The sequence below is a fragment of the Mustelus asterias genome, chromosome 5, assembly GCF_964213995.1.
Source record: "Mustelus asterias chromosome 5, sMusAst1.hap1.1, whole genome shotgun sequence".
Lineage (NCBI taxonomy): Eukaryota > Metazoa > Chordata > Chondrichthyes > Carcharhiniformes > Triakidae > Mustelus > Mustelus asterias.
Window position 1 is genome coordinate 64223222 of NC_135805.1, and position 18910 is coordinate 64242131.

An 18910-nucleotide genomic window follows, 5' to 3' on the forward strand; every position below is an offset into this window, starting at 1 on the left:
TCCTTTAGGGAAGGAAATCTATCATCCTTATCTGGTCTGGCTGACACAGCTATGTGGTTAACTCTTAAATGTACTCGGGAATGGGCAATAAATGCAGGCCCAGACAGCAATGCCAACATCCCATGAACGAATTTTAAAAACTGTCAGAGGTGGATGCATTGTGGACCATACTGTACATGGCATAATGTATTGACTGGGAATGCTATGTCAAGAGCTTGAGAGGTCAGATACAATAAACAAGGCAGAAGATTCTGTGGTTATTGTTGATGCTGACAGGAACGTTGGATAGCTTGAAGTAAGGTGTTTTTGATCTTGATTAAAATTGCAATCAGTTTAACATTTGTAGATGTATGTGTACTAATTGATTTCCTGTGATATTGCACATAGGAAACCAACAAGGACAGATGATTAAAATGGCACAATGGAGTGTATCATTGTCAAGTAATAAATTATTCTAAAAATTAAAATTATTCTCAAAATAAAAGCAACTGTAAGGATAAAATAGGAGGATTTCACTTAATTGTAGACGATTCAGAAAAAGGAAATCAGAACAAAAATACATATGGAAAAACGGAAAATACTAAATTGTATTTATAAATCTAAAGTGCATATAGAGTCATAGAGGTTTACAGCATGGAAACAGGCCCTTCGGCCCAACTTGTCCATGCTGCCCTTCTTTTTTTTAAAACCCCTAAACTAATCCCAATTGCCCGCATTTGGCCCATATCCCTCTATACCCATCATACCCATGTAACTATCTATAGAGTCATAGAGGTTTACAGCATGGAAACAAATCCAGACTCCAAGGAAACTCCAAGGAATACAGATCCAGACTATTTAGTCCTTCTTGATGGGGCAACCCTCTCATCCCAGGAATTAGCCTGGTGAATCTCCTTTGGAGATTCCTCTGTACTTCGCTCACCTGCAGTCTCTCTCCATTTAGATAATAATCTGCCTTTTGATTCCTCTTACCAAAGTACATGACCTCACATTTCCCCACATTAAACTCCATTTGCCAGGTTTTTGCCCAGAACAAACAAGACAAGGGAGAAGGTGAGAAATAGTCAAGAGTCAACTGTTGATCATCAGTAAGTGATAGAAGGTGTCATCGACAATGCTAGCAAGTGCCACTTACTTAGCAAAGACTTGCTCACTGACACTCATTTTGTGTTCTTATCATAGAATCCCTACAGTGCTGAAACAGGCCATTTGGCCCATCGAGTCTGCACTGACCACAATCCCATCCGGTCCCTATCCCTGTTACAAGGGAAGGAGCCAAGGTGTTTATTAGCCTATGCTAATCATGGTCCTATGATATTGATAATACCTCAATGCAATTGTGAAGTTCCAACAGGTGATACATGCACCAAGCTAATTGTTCAGACGAATTAGTGGTCCTTAAAAGGAACCTCTGAGTCACAGAGTCATAGAGGTTTACAATATGGAAAAAGGCCCTTCGGCCCAACTTGTTCACGCTGCCCAGTTTTTACCACTAAGCTAGTCCCAATTGCCTGCATTTGGCCCATATCCCTCTATACCAGGGGTGTCCAAACTACGGACCACGGGCCACATCTGGCCCGCAGCCAGTGGGGTGGGATGGGATTCCTGCTGCCAAAAACATTCCCGCGTACGGAACCCCGCCGCTGACTCAGGATCTGGACACAGGGACGGAAGCCACAGGTTGGACATTTGCTGCCGCTCCGCGCGGTGTCTGATGGACCCATGGGAATCCCCGCCCTCTTTACCGGCTTATTGTCCAATCAGAGCTGCCGTCCTGTGACTGACAGTTCATTAAACAAATCAGCAATTGAGGAATCTGTTATCCAATTGCCGCTCTGCATTGACTGAGTGACAGCTGCTTTATCCAATCCGTAAGCTCCATCTGTCTGAAATGAGCGAGAACAATGACAATGATGGCGGCAATTCAGTTATGGAAGGAAAAAAGAAAAGAAAAGTGGACAGTGAGTGCCGCCTGTTTAATGAAAAATGGGGTGTCAAGTACTTCTTTGTACAAGCAGGTGATAAAGCCTTGTGTGTCATATGCAACAAAACTGTTGCAGTTTTGAAGGAGTACAATGTACGTCGGCACTATGAGACCAAACATGAACCAAGTTATTCCCAATTCAAGGAACACAGCGTTCGGAAAAATTTGAATCAATGCAATGCAGGTTGCTTTCCCAACAAGCTTTTTTTACGCAGAAGATAACTGAAAATGAAGCTTTAACCAGGGGCAGTTACAAACTAGCTTATGTGTTGGCTAAAAGAGGAAAGCCATTCACCGATGGAGATCTCATCAAAGAGTGTATAATGGAAGCAGTGGAAGAGTTATGCCCAGAAAAAGCAAATCTGTTCAAAATCATCAGTCTTGCGCCAAATACTGTTGCTCATAGAATTGAGGATATAGGAAGCAATATATTTCATCAAATTGCAGACAAAGCAAGAAATTTTCAGTTGTATTCTCTCGCACTTGATGAATCGACTGATGTGTGTGACACATCACAACTCCTAGTATTCATCCGTGGCGTCGACAGTGAATTTAATGTGACACAAGAATTAGCATCAGTGCATAGCATGCACAGCACAGTAACTGGAGAAGACATCTTCAAAGAATTGCAAAAACCTGTGTTAGAATATAACCTGGAGTGGAATATACTGCAATGCGTGACAATTGATGGAGGGAAGGACATGTCTGGGGTGAAGAAAGGTTTGGTTGGACAAATCACAAAAGCTTGTGAGGTTGGTGGATTCTCAAAGCCCATGTTTCTGCATTGCATTATCCATCAACAAGCATTGTGCGGAAAATATGTGGATATGTCTTGTGTTCTGAAACCTGTTGTTTCAACAGTGAATTTCATTCAATCTCATGGGCTTAATCATCACCAGTTTTGTGATTTTCTGAAAGAAACTGATTCTGAGTTCGGTGACTTGCCTTATTATACAGCAGTTCGATGGCTTAGTTGTGGAAAGGTTCTATCACGGTTCTTTCAGCTCAGAGAGGAAATTGATTCCTTTCTCACAGAGAAGAATCGACCCGAACCACTTTTATCAAACACTGACTGGCTTTGGAAATTAGCATTTTTTGCATACATGACAGGCCATATCAATCAATTGAATCTGAAGTTGCAAGGTGAAACAAATTTGATTTGTGATCTATTCGCGCATGTCAAGGCATTCAGGGCAAAACTGATGCTATTTCAAGGACAGCTGAAAGTTCATAACTTGCTTCATTTTCCATGTGAAAAATTTCATGAAGAAAGTGAAGCAGAATTTCCTTCTTCATTTGCAACAGAAATCATTAAGGACTTGCAAAAGCAATTGCAGGAACGATTTTCTGATCTTGATGGAAACACAGATGAAATAAAGCTGTTTCAAAATCCATTTGGCTACAATGTTGAAACACTCCCAAGTCAGTTTCAAATGGAAATTATTGATCTCCAATCAGATGGCATGCTGAAAGACAAGTCTAAAGAAGGAAATCTGATCCAGTTTTATAAATCTTTGCAGCCTGCGCAGTTTCCAAATTTGAAGCGATTTGCTTGTGGATTTGTATCAGTTTTTGGTACAACGTACCTGTGTGAACAAACACTTTCAAAAATGAAGTATGTCAAGTCCAAATATCGAGCAAATTTATCTGATGAGCATTTGAAGTCCATTCTAATAATTGGCTCCTCAAGCTTGAAACCTTAGTTCAGCAATATTTTGAAATTAAAAAAGCAGTTCCATCATTCCCATTAATCTTGTGCAAAGCTTCATGATTTGTTGGTTACGATTGAAAACTCCAATTGCCAGAATTGTGTAGAAAGGTGCAGACTGAATTTATTTTTGTTCAACCTTTATTAATGGTTCAAGTTTATTTTGAATTTCTTTGCTTTGTTTTACTGAAGTTCTTTCTTGGGGCGTGTTTATTTTTCTTATTGTGTGCCACAAAATTGGGCAAATTCTCAGTTCAAGTAAACAATTGTAAAATTTCAGTAAATAAAATTAATTAAAAAATGAATAGCCTGCTTTTCTCATCTGCAGTTAAGTAATTGATTATTTTGTCAGAGCATTTGCTAATGTTTGACATTTTTACTTATTATATATCATTTCTCAGTGCAAGCACGGCATTGTTTCTTTGTAATTGTCACATTTCTCTTTTGTTCTGAATCATATTATGCTGATTACAAAGATGATCCAAATAAAACTTATTCATTCATTTAAATTTTATTAATTCATTTATAAAACTAATTTTTTTTCTTTGGCCCCTGAAAATGTGTAAAATATACGATGTGGCCCTCGTACTGAAAAGTTTGGAGACCCCTGGTCTATACCCATCTTACCCATGGAACTGTCTAAATGCTTTTTAAAAGACAAAATTGTACCCGATTCTGCTACTACCTCTGGCAGCTCATTCCAGACACTCACCACCCTCTGTGTGAAAAAATTGCCCCTCTGGACCCTTTTGTATCTCTCATCTTAAACCTATGCCCTCTAGTTTTATGTAAGCCAAATAATGTAAGCCATTAGAGTAAGGAATTTAAAAAAGGGTTGCAAATGTGTTTTATGGGGTCAAGAGGAACAGTTATAGTCAATTTCAACTATCCTCTGCCCAATTAAATCAGTCATATAAAAATCTATCCCATACTGTTCTGTAAGGAAATAGATATGTGATGCTGTTAGGCAACTATTGTCATCCTTGTTATGGTGTGCTCACTGTGTGATAATTAGTCACTGTTTTCTAAAAACTACTTTATTTCTGCTCACAATTACTACACTCCTTTGAAAGAAATTGCACACAAACAGTGTAGCTTTTGGGTCAAGTGTGTTCAAAAAGGATAATAAAATGGCAAGAGAGAAGGTAAGGGAGACAGATGAAGGGGGAAGACAAAAAAAATTGCAGAGGAAGTGAAAAGAAGGAAGGCAAAGAGAAGAGAACAGAGGAGGTGGAGAGAAAAATGGTGAGGAGTGGAAGTGAAGAATTAAAATGTATGGGGGCCAATCAGTAGTTTCAGAAAAGAAGAGAATTGTTGGAAATAATCTAGGAAATGGATTTCTGATGTAGAAAGATCAGTTGTAAGTAATAGGAAAGCTGAGATGTAGTGAGAAACCTAAGAGGAAAGGAATACTGTGGTTAGTGAGTATCTTGTGTGAATGGATGAGCCAATAAGCAAAATGAGTTGGGATGTGTAATGTCTTAACTATGTTAGGGGTTGTGGGTTTTAACCGAAAGAAGAAAAGAACATGGTTTGCACATGTTGATTCAGAGCAACACAAAATGGGTTTTATTGACAAGCTGCTCTTTGCTCTGCATCAAAACAGCAGCCTGACCACATACCCTAATGACATCATCAAATCATGTGATTAGCTCATCCAACAACCTGCAACCCTTTTTAAGTATAATAACAGGATGGGATAGAATATTTATAATTTTTTTTTTAAAACTCTAGCGTGCACTTTACCTGTCTACACCACTGTTGTCAATTTTTTTCATGAATGTAGTGATGATCAACTATCCATGTCAATTCAGCGATCATCTTGCTTTTTTCAAGATAAATATTAAACGTTATTTAGCCATTCAATTTTTTAAAACTTGCAAAATGCATTCACTTTGAAGATTTCCTTCTCTTCATAAAATATATTGTAAGAGGAAGACAAATGAAATGAAAATGAATGGAATATGGACTATTACAACAATTTATTAGCACAGACAACAATCATGGTTTATTACAGGATTCTAGGGGTCGAAGGATTACAAGCAAACAATCTAAAGGAACTAGTAACTTACTGAAGAGACTTCTTAGGGGATTTTGAAAACTACATAATGCAGTATTATTAAGGTGAAGTAAAATTCCATACTGAGGGTGAAAACATCACCCAGCTAACATGCTGACATGACAAAAATACAGGCACTGCCAACTGAATGCAGTGTTAAGCATTGAGCAGTACCAGTAAACATAAAACATCTTCAGGACCCATATCAGTAGCTAATATGCCTGGAGACATCTGTAATATTTGGATGGCTTGAATTAGTGGACAAAGCTAGCAGTGCAAAGGCCAAGACTGGTAGCAACAAACACAAGGGAAGAGGTTCCGAGGAACCAAAGGGAGATAAGAATGACAGATTGATCTTGGGATAGTAGACACCCTGCCTTGGGGACATCCTCAAATGGTTTACTGTAAAACCTAAAGCATACGATGTTGGAATGTAAACTCACAATAAGTATAAGTGTTGTATGTTTCTTCAGCTAGAGAAAGTCTCTGCCTCAGAGGCCCTTCTCTGAGGTTGTGCTCTCCCAACATGTTGGATAATAAATGATCAAAATGTAATGGGGCTCCTGAGATTATTTTATATAACAATCTGCTCTGCAACAGATTTTAATTAAAGTTATGTCCTTTTGGTGACCATTGGAGCATTCTGCTTTTCCACTTCTCTGTCCATTTATTTATTTTAAGATTAATAAATCATTTATTGATTTTTATAAAATTGAAGTATGTTCCATCCATACTGGCTACAGACATCTCAGTCACATGATTCTGCCCCTCAGTTCCCAATGCTAAACCACTTGCTATAATCTGCGCCTCATGACTCTGCTCCTCCTGGATGTCAATGCACTCACCCATTTCTGGATCCTGTTCCTTGCATTTATTTATTCAAAATCGCAGTCCCTTTCTGGTGTTTGACTTATTCGTGCACAATTTGCTGTAAAAATAAAAGCACATACCTAACCCACACTGTTATGAATGTGCAAATGTCTAGCAAAATAAATACCCCATGGATTGCCAATCATTACAAGTTACTGAATGATTCATGTCACTCTGCCATTAGTTTCATAATAACATCTCACTCTTAAAATTACTGAGAGTTTCATGAATTTGCTTGAATTATACTTTGATTCTCCATTTAACATGCCAAAGAAAGTTAAGTCTGGTGATTAGCAGCATAAGTAGGGGAGCATTCCAGTACACTCCTGACTTCTGCCTTGTAGATGGTGGGCAGGCTTTGAGGAATCAGAAGGTGAGTTGCTCACAGCAAGATTCCTAGCCACAGTATTTTTATGGATAGTGCAGTTCGGTTTCTGGTCAATGATAACCGCCATGATGTTGTTATTAGGGGATTTAATTATGATGCTATTGACTGTCAAGGGGCATTGGTTAGATTCTCTCTTGTTGGAGATAGTCACTTGCCACTTGCCATCCCAAGCCTAGATATTGTCCAGGTCTTGCACTTGGACATAGACTGCTTCAGTATCTAAGGAGTTGTGTATGTTGGGCAATCATCAGCAAACTTCCCCATTTCTTATATCCACCCAAATTTATAACAGGCTGCCAATGTAAAGCTGTCAAGCATGCTTACATCATCTTGATAATGATGATTTTGTATAATCCAGCTCCTCACTCTTAATACAATGTAATACTTCAGCTAGTTCTATTATACTTCTTCCCAAATGATTGTCAGTTTTGCTCTTTAACCACAACTAATAAAATAACATCAAAGAAGCATACACAAATAGGGCAGAAATACCATTTTCAAACAGGTATTGAATAGCATCAGCATGCCAATTGTCATCTGTGTGCAATACCATGAGAGATGATTGTTATCAAATTAGTTTGCTGGCTTTCATTCACATATCAGCATGTGAATTAATTGGTTGATTTCATGAACTCAGCAATACGTTACAGTTACATTATAGTTAATTTTCTACTCTGAATTTACTGAGACGTGTATGATTAAATGAATTTGCTTGTTTGCATTGAGTAAGACACACATATTTAAAATAATCCCTTGATTCATTTGCACAGCTATCTATAGCTGATCAAATGAATTGCCTGAATTCCACCTATACAGCCTCACGTCACTGAGGGGCAATACTGGGGAGTGTGGGTTTGAGAAGCAGAAATATCCTTCACACAATAATGTTATTCTGCTGGGTAGGTACAAATGAAATTATTTCCTGTGTGGTGGTTATCTAAACAAAACAGAGTATACGATGGAAATTAAACTAGACCAAAAATAAAGGAGTTAAAAATAGCACTTTTTAATACTTGGTCTCTCATGGTGTTGCACACATTAAAGGGCAGCTGACAATTGGACAAAGGCATGAAAATTGTATTCAGGTCCTGTTTGAAAATCATATATTGTGCCCTATTTTTGTTTGCCACTTTGATGATATTTTATTGCTTATGGTTAAAGGATGAAAGGGAAGTACAGATGAAGTATTAATTCGAATTTTCTTCTCGCAAAAGCCTATGGATGCCGGAACAATTTTGAGATTTTCAAGACATTTTTGTTAAACAATGTTCTCCTCAGATATGGATGCAAGTCTGGTAAATGGAGCTGAGATACAAATCAATCGTTATCTGATTGAATGGTAGAACTGCTCAAGGGGCTTAATGGATCACTTCTGTTCTGACATTCTCAAGAATCCCAACAGGCCATTTTTTAACTTGCAGCGGGAAAAGAGAAGGAGATATGTGAGTGGAAAATTGGATCCCCTATGAGATGAGAGGCCTGGCAGGGTGGAACAGTGAAGCATGAGGCCTGGCTTCCAAGTCTCTGCACTGGATAGGTCTATCAAGCAGTCAGAATTGGCTATTAGATTGAAGTGGAAATTTGCGGAGGGTAGGTTGGGATGGAAATTGGAGAGAAAACATATGCAGGTAAACTTCCCTGAGAGGTCATTCTTAGGCAATAATTTGGAGCATTCAAGATCAAGTGGAAACCTGAGATGTGCCTTTACTGGCATGAGTAAAAAGGTAAAGTCATCATAATCCCAGGTGACCATGGGTTGCTCTCCTCTTTGAGGGGGAGAGCTGACAGGTGGTGATTTTAACCTGAGGATCACCACATCTCAGGTGAGGGGCAAGGTTGAGAAGGCGTGCCTTCGTGAATAACCTCATGAATAAGTGGCATTGGCACTTACTGGGACTACTTAAATTAGTTTACCACCCCATTGATCCGGCATACTCCAACACAGTCATCACCAGTGGTTGAAATTCTTACTTAACTGATGGGAGCATGGCTTGTGGATTTTCAGCCAAGTTGATATTTGCTCTCTTTCACTTTATTAATGGTCATATATGGACATCTATTCTTGGACCAGTCAATAGAAAAATAAGGCACTTGCCCTTTAAGCGCTTGAATCAGCCACCTTCAATACAAAACCCAAATGAATAAAGTTACTCCTGATGTGAATTTATTATGTACAAAGTAAAATCTGTAATTATGAGTGTGGAATGAAGCATTTTGAAATAAAAAATAAAATATTGCAAATGATGGAAATCTGAAATAAAAATATGAAACATTTTGAAATGAACATTTAACTACTTTATATTGGACCCCATCTTCTTGTTGACCGTCACTATTGACTCCACTGTTCTTAAAAATTACTCTTCTTATTGAAGCAGGATCATATTTGAATTTAAAAAGTGGATAAGTAATTAGCCCATCCATTAATAAAGCAGTTAAGAATTAGCCAGGTTAGGAATACAAATCGACTTCAAAAGCTCAAAGGCAAATTAACATATTTCCCATCCTCTATCAATTACGCAATATCTTGTAATGTTAATGAGAAGCAAATTGGAGATTTCAGCAAAGGAAATTACACTGCATATTGTGGTCTTATCACTCAAGTGAAGGCTATGCAAGATTAATGTAATGTGTGGTGGCAAAAGAGGAAAGTCAATTTTTTCTTAAATGGCGTATTCTGAGCTCTTGTCATTTTTTAAAGACAAACAGAAATCAATTCTACATGTAATAATTTCATTGGTAACAATCGGTAGTCAGCAAGCATTCTCGTTCTTCACCTTTAACTGTCCATGCAAGGCGAGGATGAATCTATATTACGCTCTGGCTTTCACTCTGGTTCCTGGATTCGTGTTGCTGACCTTTGGATACGCCGTTAATGATCTGACCTGGAAATTAATCATGAGTATTCGAAACGGCCCCAAATTGAGTTTTAATAATAATTTCAAGCTAACCTCCTATGTTCTTTGCAGCATAACAGGGACAGCTCTGGTCGCTCCAATAACCTGGACGGCAATTACTCTGCTGAATGGTTTGTATTACCAGTGCGGCTTAAGTGAGTTTTTATCAGTTGACAGCTGGAAAGTGTTTGAGAATCTCACTATTCACGAACGGAAAGATATTCTCGCTCGCTTCCCCTGTCTTCAAATGAGCATTAAGGAGATAGCCAACATCAGTGAAATTAGGAATGAAGGCAATCGTATTCTTCTGTTTGAGTCCCAGGTAAGTAAGCCTGAACAATTGTTTTTTTCCACTATTTCAATTGTGTATTCAATTTAATTTCAGGAAGTAAAAGGCATGATATTTTCAAAAATTAGTGTTAAAATTAGTTTTCCAATTATTCATTAATGTTGTAGTTGTCAGTTCACAACCTGATCATGTTGCAATGATAACAAAATAATAGGCGTGTCTTTCCGTTTCAGTAAGTAATTTGGTATTCACTAAATTTGCAGTCCTAACGTAAAACCCATTCTTACAAACAGTGTTTCAAGCCGAGCAATTTAGTGTTGCATCAGAAATATGAAGCTAACTTGAAGGCGCACTGTCATACTGAGCTCTTTCATGCATTATATAGCTTTGCTATGAAGTATTGGTGTTGTTGAGAAGTTGTGTCTGGTGGCGGTATCAGGCTGGAGGTGTTTGAAGTGATGGAGCATGATGTTTTGAATATGAAGGCTGGTGGGGTGGAAAGTGAGGACAAGGGGAACCATATTGTGCTTCTGAAAGGGAAGAGAAGGGGTCAGAAGTGCAGGAACTGTTCTTGATCTTTTCATTGAGAACTGTCCAGGTGATATTGTCTATCTCTCTGCTCCCTTCACTAGTTTATTCTAACCTGTCTCCCTCTAAACTCTCAAGTCTAATTTGACATTGTTATCAAATCTGCTGACAAAGGTGGTGCTGTTGTGGTTTGGTGTACTGGCCTCTACTTTGCAGAGACTGAGCATCCACTCTCTGGCACCTCTTCAGACCTCAGCCTGGACCATAACCACACAACTAACTTTCAAGCCAATTGTTTCCAGAACAGTCACTGACCTCATCTGCTCTGCAGATCTTCACTTCACATCCTCCAATCTCATATTCAAAATTGATACAACATGATACAAAATTGGCTTCTTGACAGAAGCCAGAGGTTGGTTGCAGAGGGCTGTTTTTCAAACTGGAGGCCTGTGACCAGCGGTGTGCCTCAGGGATCACTGCTGGGTCCACTGTTATTTGTCATTTATATTAAGATTTGGATGAGAATATAGGAGGCATGGTTAGTAAGTTTGAAGATGACACCAAGATTGGTGGCATAGTGGACAGTGAAGAAAGTTATCTCCAATTGCAATGGGATCTTGATCAATTGGGCCAGTGGGCTGACGAATGGTAGATGGAGTTTAATTTAGACAAATGCGAGGTGATGCATTTTGATAGATTGAACCAGGGCAGGACTTACTCAGTTAATGGTAGGGCATTGGGAAAAGTTACAGAACAAAGAGATCTAAGGGTACATGTTCATAGCTCCTTGAAAGTGGAGTCACAGGTGGACAGAGTGGTGAAGAAGGCATTTGGCATGTTTGGTTTAATCGGTCAGAACATTGGATACAGGAGTTGGAATGTCTTGTTGAAGTTGTACAAGACATTGGTAAGGCCACACTTGGAATACTGTGTGCAATTCTGGTCACCCTATTATAGAAAGGATATCATTAAACTAGAAAGCGTGCAGAAAAGATTTACTAGGATGCTTCCGGGACTTGATGGATTGAGTTATAAGGAGAGGCTGGATAGACTGGGACTTTTTTCTCTGGAGCATAGGAGGCTGAGGGGTGACCTTATAGAGGTCTATAAAATAATGAGTGGCACAGATCAGCTAAACAGTCAATATCTTTTCCCAAAGGTAGGAGAGTCTAAAACTAGAGGGCATAGGTTTAAGGTGAGAGGGGAGAGGTACAAAAGTGTCCAGAGGGGCAATTTTTTCACACAGAGGGTGGTGAGTGTCTGGAACAAGCTGCCAGAGGTAGTAGTAGAGGCGGCTACAATTTTGTCTTTTAAAAAGCATTTAGATAGTTACATGGGTACGATGGGTATAGAGGGATATGGGCCAAATGCAGGCAATTGGGATTAGCTTAGGGGTTTAAAAAAAGAAAGGGCGGCATGGACAAGTTGGGCCAAAGGGCCTGTTTCCATGCTGTAAACCTCTATGACTCTATGACTGTATTCCCCCAACCCCGACCAACCCATTTATACCTCCTTCTCAAAAATCCACAAATAGGACTCTCCTGGTTGATCTATTATTTCAGTCTGATCCTGCCCCACTGAACTAATTTTTCTCCCCTTGCCCTATCTCTCCTCTCTTACATCTGTGATCTTCTGGTGCCCTACATCATTTCAACAAATCCCAGTTTCCTGGCCCTAACCGCCTCCTTGTCACGATGGGTGTTGAATTTCTCTACACCTTCATCCCCCATCAGGAAAGCCTGAGAACTTTCTGTTTCTTCATTGAATAGAGACCCGAACAATCCTTATCCACCACCATCCTTTTATGCCTGGCTAAACCTGTTCTCTCACTGGACAATCTTTCCTTTTAATTTGTCTCACTTGCAAATAAAAAACATTGCTATGAGTACATGCATGGGTCTTAATATTGCCTGTATTTATTGTGGGGTATGTGAAACACACCAAGCCCTTGCAGGGCCCTCTATCCCAACTCTTTTTCCAGCACATTGATGATTGTACTGATGCCATTTCCTGCTGTCACCCAGAACTGGGAAACATCATGAACTTTGCTTCCAATTTCCACTCCTCTCTCAACTTCACGCGGACTCTCTCTGAAGCTTTCCTTCCTCAGCTTCTAAGTCTCCAATTATGGTGATAGGCTGTCTACTAATATTCATTATAATCCCACAGATTCCTACAGCTACCTTAACTACACCTCCTCACACCCTATCACCTGTAAGGACTCCATTCCGTTCTCCCAGTTTCTCTGTCGCTATCATATTTATGCTACCTTTCAAACTGCGCATCTGTAATGTCTTGCCTTTTTCTTAGCCTAAGATTTCCTCTCCATTTCCCATACATTCCATGGTACCTTATCAAATGTGTTTCGGAAATCCAAGTATATTATATCAACTAATTCCCCTTTATCTATCCTGCTTGTTACTCACCTCAAAGAATTCTAACAAATTTGTCAGGAATGATTTCCCCCACAGGATCCCACCTTCAACACCACTAACTTTACCCGCTGAGACATTCTCCCGTTCTTCTCCCCATTTCACTGATTCCCATTGTTCATAGAATTGTAATAGGGCTCCACTTGCCCTAATTTTCCACTCCACCAGCCCCACCTGCAAACGATCATTCTCCACCATTTCTGCCACCTGCAGGATGATGCCACCACTAAACACAAGGCAGTGCCAAGGGGCAGGCCTAAGGGGGAAGCTGCACTTAGCAATTTGGATTGCTGGGGTGTCAATCAGCCCAGGGTGAGTGAAGGGGTGGCTGCAATCGCCCGGGGGGGGGGGGGGGGGTGGGGTGGGGGATGAAAGGGGGCCGTGATCTTCTGTGGGGGTGAACAGCGGCCACGGTCAGCTGGGGGTCGCGCGATTGGGGTGTGTGGGGGCAGTGTCAGATTCCCAGTGCACTAGCTGTGTACACTTTACACTGTGTACTGGGTAATCTTGTGCATGCACAATGATGTCCTGGGGCTGTCATCAGCCGACTTCCCGGTAAAAATAGACTCCGTCCACTGCCCCTTCTGATGCAGATCACCCTTTGCCTCATTTTTTCTCTAAGTGGCACAGGATTTTTTCTCTCCCTGAAAAAAATGGGCGCAATTCTCTCCCGTTTTCACATTCATTCGGCACTTCGAGTTTTTTTGGTAAGATTCTACCAACCCCACCCTCCCCCCCAACCATTTAAATAATATTCAGCTCCTTTATTCTTCCTACAAAAGTGCATAGCCTCACATTTGCCTACATTATATTCCATTTGCTAAGTTTTTGCCCACTCGCCCAACCTGTCTATACCCCTCTGTAAAATCTTTGTGTCATCCTCACCACTTGCCTTCCCATCTATTTTTGTGTCATCCACAAACTTCGCAATAGTACACTCACTTTCCTCGTCCTAGTAAGTAATACCTGTAAATAATTGTGGGCTCAGCACTAATCCTGGCACTCCACCAGTTACAGATTGACATCCTGAAAATATCCTTCTTAAATTAGTCAATTCTCTATCCATGCGAATATAGTAGCCCCAACCCTTCATTTATTTGTAGCCTTTTGTATGATACTTTATCAAGTGCATTTTAGAAATCCAAGAATATTGCATCGATTGATTCCCCTTTATGCTTGCTACTCATCTCAAAGAATCCTAGTAAATTTGTCAGGCATGACTCCCCCCCCCCCCCCCCCCCCCAGCAGGATGCCACCATCATCACCAGTAACTTTACCTGCTAAGACATTCTCCTCCCCACTTCCCCAAACACTCTTCCCCCTTACCTTCCCCAGACAGTCTCACGCACCCACCTTCCCTGTTTAGCCTGTATCCCATTTCCAGCCTTGACTCATCTTTTGCTTTTGGCAATCGATATGAGTGAAACTGCCAGCGATCCCCCAGGAAGGCAAAAGCAGCATCCACTGACCTCAAAAGTCATGGAAGAAGTGAAGCTTTCCACTTGCACGGCACTTACATACAGTCATAAACCGTTCTAAATTCTCACCAGTGGGGAACGTAATTCAGAGGGCTAACTTAATTCCAGTGAGGTGACCTTTGAATGAGCATACATGAGATGCTAATGCATGCCAGCGAGGTTCTCAACCTTGTTCGTCGGGCAGCTTGACCCATCTTCAATCAATTTTGAAAGTTGAGAGAACTAAAGTCCATTTATGCTGTCATCAGGGAATCAATTTCTTGCTTCCTACCAAATTAAGTGTCCCCTCCCACCTCAATTCCCACTGCTAGAGGGACTGGAAGATTCCGCCCAATTTTTGCAGACGGTTTTAAATGTAAAGACTATTCATTTCCACAATCATCAACTGAAGACCAAAAATCACAACTTCGATTCAAAATAAGTATAAGTGGTAATCATTTGTTAGGAAGAATGTGAAGATCCTTGAGAGGGTCCGAGTAGAAAATCCTTGAGAGGGCGCAGAGGAGATTTACAAGAATGGTTCCAGGGATGAAGAATTTTAGTTTGGAAAAACTTAGGTTGTTCTCCTTGGAGGAAAGAAGATTTTGATGGGAGATTTCATAGAGATGTAGAAGATTATGATAGGTTTAGCCGAAGTAGACTAAGAAAAGGTTGTTCCAATTAGCAGATGTTACAAGGATGAAGGAGTTACATGTTAAGGTTTTGGGAAAGAGATGCTGGGAGATGAGAGGAGGAAGTTTTTCACACAGCAAGTGAATGATTTTCAGCATAATGGCACAGTGGTTAGCGTTGCTGCCTCGCAGTGGCAGGGACCAGGGTTCAATTCCGGCTTTGGGTGGCTGTCTGTGTGGAATTTGTACATTCTCCCTGTGTTTTCATGAGTTTCCTTTGGGTGTTCCAGCTTCCTCCCACAGTTCAAAGATGTGCAGATTAGGTGGATTGGCCATGCTAAATTGCCCCTTAGTATCCCAAGATGTGTAGGTTTGGTGGATTAGCCATGGGAAATGTATGGGTATGGGGATAGGGTGGAGGAGAGGGCCCAGGTAAGATACTCTGTCAGAGTCGGTCAGACTCGATAGGCTGAATGGCCTCTTCTACGCTGTAGGGATTCTATGATTCTGTACTCAATACCTCAATTAATGAAGCCCAATATCCAATGTCTTTGCTAACTACTCTTTGTTCTGCCATCTTCAAAGATCTGTGTGCATGAATCCTCTGGTACTGTTGTCTGTGAGTGTAAAACGGGTGATAGTGAATGGGCTGTTTGTTTTACACAGAAACTTAGAAAATTTATGGTGCAGAATGAGCCCAATTTCAATGGTCATTAACTTCAATGGAAATAAAATCATGAGTGTTGTAAAGCAGCTTGCTATCTTTGTCATGCAAATTCAAAATTCATACCACCTAATTTTACTTTCTATTGGACATCTTATGATTGCATTTGTTCTCCAGTGAGTAAATGAGATGAATATAACCTTTATGAAAGTGACTGCAAATGCTTACTGATTAATCAGATATTTCTATCTTTTTTTTACTTTAGATGGCTGGCTGGATTTTAGTTGCTTCTGTGACGTTCATTGGTTTTCTGTGTGTCTGTATTCCGAGATATTGTTCTCCTCTCTGTTTTCTCCACCTAAGCTACTGGGCACAGTACGTAGAAAATGAAGATTTGCTCTTTGGAAGGACACTTAAAAGACATTCTCAACTGTATGCTTTGAAGCACATTAAGATGTTCTTTGGGCTCACTCCAGAGGAGAAAGAAGTGAAGAGAATCCGTTTGCCTGCCAAGAACGACTGGAAAATGATCTCGGGCATTAATATGTTCACTAAATTGGGACATGATCCCTGTCAGTACAGCCTCCTGCACTCGTGGGCTAATGACTCAACTCCAGATAGCAGATATATTCCTGTAGACGATGTGACGCTTGCAGAATAAAATAAAACATTGCCTGAATTTTCCTTGTGAACGCAATCCCGGCAGTTACCCCAGAATCACACACACTGCTGACCTTTGCTACTGACCCTGCTGAAGTATGTGAGGTCAAAGGGAGGTTTCATGAGGAGGAGACCTTTAACATGTTGGGGATGAGCATTATAAGCTGCAAACAAGATTGTGAAAACTAATCTTATATAAGAATGGCACATTAGTTAGCATTGCTCCCTCACAGCTCCAGGGACCTTTGTTCAATTCCGGCTTCGGGTGACTCCGTGTGGAGTTTGCATGTTTTCCCCAAGTCTACGTGGGTTTTGTCTGGGTGCTCCAGTTTCCTCCCACGGTTCAAAGATGTGCGGATTAGGTGCATTGGCCATGCTAAATTGCCCCTTAATGTCAGGGAGATTAGCAGGGTAAATACGTGCGGTTACGGGGATAGGGCCTGGGTAGAATTGTTGTTGGTGCAGACTCGATGGGCCCAAAGATGTCTTTCTGCACTGTAGGGATTCTATGATATCCATAGAATGGCTATCGTACAGAAGTAGGCCATGGAGAGCATCATGTCCATACTGGCACTATCATAGAATCATAGAATCATAGAAACCCTACAGTGCAGAAGGAGGCCATTCGGCCCATCGAGTCTGCACCGACCACAATCCCACCCAGGCCCTACCCGCTAATCCTTTTTTTTACCCGCTAATTTACCCGCTAATCCCTCTAACCTACGCATCCCAGGACTCCAAGGGGCAATTTTTAACCTGGCCAATCAACCTAACCCGCACATCTTTGGACTGTGGTAGGAAACCGGAGCACCCGGAGGAAACCCACGCAGACACGAGGAGAATGCGCAAACTCCACGCAGACAGTGACCCGAGCCGGGAATCGAACCCGGGACCCTGGAGCTGTGAAGCAGCAGTGCTAACCACTGTGCTACCGTGCCACCCTATGATATCTATGATATCTATGATATCATATCCTTTCTAGCCTTGCTATCTGGTGAAATGTGTTGGGGTGGGATCCAAGTCCCTGCTCCCCTCCTCTCAATCAAGGAGTTACTTGCAATGTAAAAAAAAATTAGGAGGTGGTCCGAATCCCAATCCCAATCTGGATGTTCAGGGGGGTATTCTTTCCACCAGGTGTCAAGACCCTGTGCCTGCTGAGACCAGATTTATCTCTACCAACTTTATATTAATCCAATTGAGTTCCAGGGAGAGTGGTGCCTGGCTTAATGAGTCCCTACCCTTTGCTCCTCCACTACCACATCCTCCCACACCCTTGCCCACTGCCCCCAGCCCCCAAACAATGCTGATGGCCTTGTAGGAATAGTTTTCGATGTTGTATTGAGATGGACTTTTATGTTGAGTTTTATGTTAAATTTAAATGTAAACAAAACATCATTGGTGTAATCTAAAATGTGCATGCATTAAATGTCTCGGCTTTTATCTTTCTGATCTTGTGGTTCATTTCACTGCCAAAGATATGCAGGAAATTGGGGGAAATTAACATTCATAGCAGTAAGTTTTATAATGAGTACCTTCCTCCTTTCACATTTTGGCCTCACTTTCACAAATATAGCTGTCTTTCACTAGGGTATTTTTCTTCTCAGCAAGTTCCTCAGAATCGAGGATGACTTGCTTCAACTTAGTTTGATGGATTCTAAGATGACCAATAACCAATATCCGATCTGCAGAATCTGAACTAAGCAGGACAGGTGGTGCTTGAAGGCTTGTATAGATGGGTTGTTTCGAGGTTTGTCCACTCCCTTCAATGCCTCGACTTCACCTCTGCACATTCCCAATGACGTCTCTCAATGTGTTCGGTGCCTTCCAAATGAGTTTTCTCCATGATAGTTGGTCAAAAGCCAGGGTCTCCCACGAGTCAACAGGGATGTTTGACCTCTTCTGTGATGCTCTATTCCTGGGAATCTCCTACCTGGGCCCCATTCCAAGTAAAGCTGTTGCTCCAATCAGCTACCACGCAGATAATTACATTTCTTGCCGAGTGGAGCTGGTTTTAAATAATTAGCATCTTGATCCTGAGCAAATTAGCTCAGGAAAGGATGCTCTGTTTGAACACCGTTCTTACCATTGAATTTTGGAGGATCTTGAGAAAGTCTCAGTGATGGAACTTTTCCAATGTTTTTGAAGTGCATGCTGTAGGTTACTCAGGTCTCTGAAGCATATAGGAGCTTGGGGATCACTGCTGGTCGGTTATCCATGACCCTTGTCTTGGGTTTGAGATCCTTGCCTTCATCGTTACCATTGTAATATTGGAAATGCAGTAGCCAATTTGCCCACAACAAGCCACCACAGAAGAGCAAAGTGATTCTGCCCAAATCATCTGTTTT

General features: G+C 40.9%; 2 protein-coding genes across 2 annotated transcripts in view; one reads left to right on the forward strand and one right to left on the reverse strand.

Annotated features, from left to right (window-relative positions):
- Positions 1-18910, reverse strand: part of rwdd1 (RWD domain containing 1) — a 71469-nt gene that overhangs the window by 51453 nt on the left and 1106 nt on the right. The window contains exon 2 of the mRNA XM_078212677.1: positions 6597-6679. Within this exon, the coding sequence (XP_078068803.1) occupies positions 6597-6622 (26 nt within the window). The 5' untranslated portion in view covers positions 6623-6679. The remainder of the gene's footprint in view (positions 1-6596; positions 6680-18910) is intronic.
- On the forward strand, positions 9586-18011 carry LOC144493574 (calcium homeostasis modulator protein 4-like). Its single transcript, XM_078212679.1, has 2 exons — positions 9586-10225; positions 16171-18011. Exons 1-2 carry the CDS (start codon positions 9674-9676, stop codon positions 16564-16566), a joined length of 948 nt encoding a protein of 315 aa, XP_078068805.1. The 5' UTR covers positions 9586-9673; the 3' UTR covers positions 16567-18011.

Bases quoted from the DNA above. Each gene is read 5' to 3' on its own strand.
- LOC144493574 (XM_078212679.1), top strand. From the start codon at position 9,674: ATGGCGTATTCTGAGCTCTTGTCATTTTTTAAAGACAAACAGAAATCA. The intron at 10,226-16,170 runs GTAAGTAAGCCT...TTTTTACTTTAG, and splicing joins TTCTTCTGTTTGAGTCCCAG to ATGGCTGGCTGGATTTTAGT.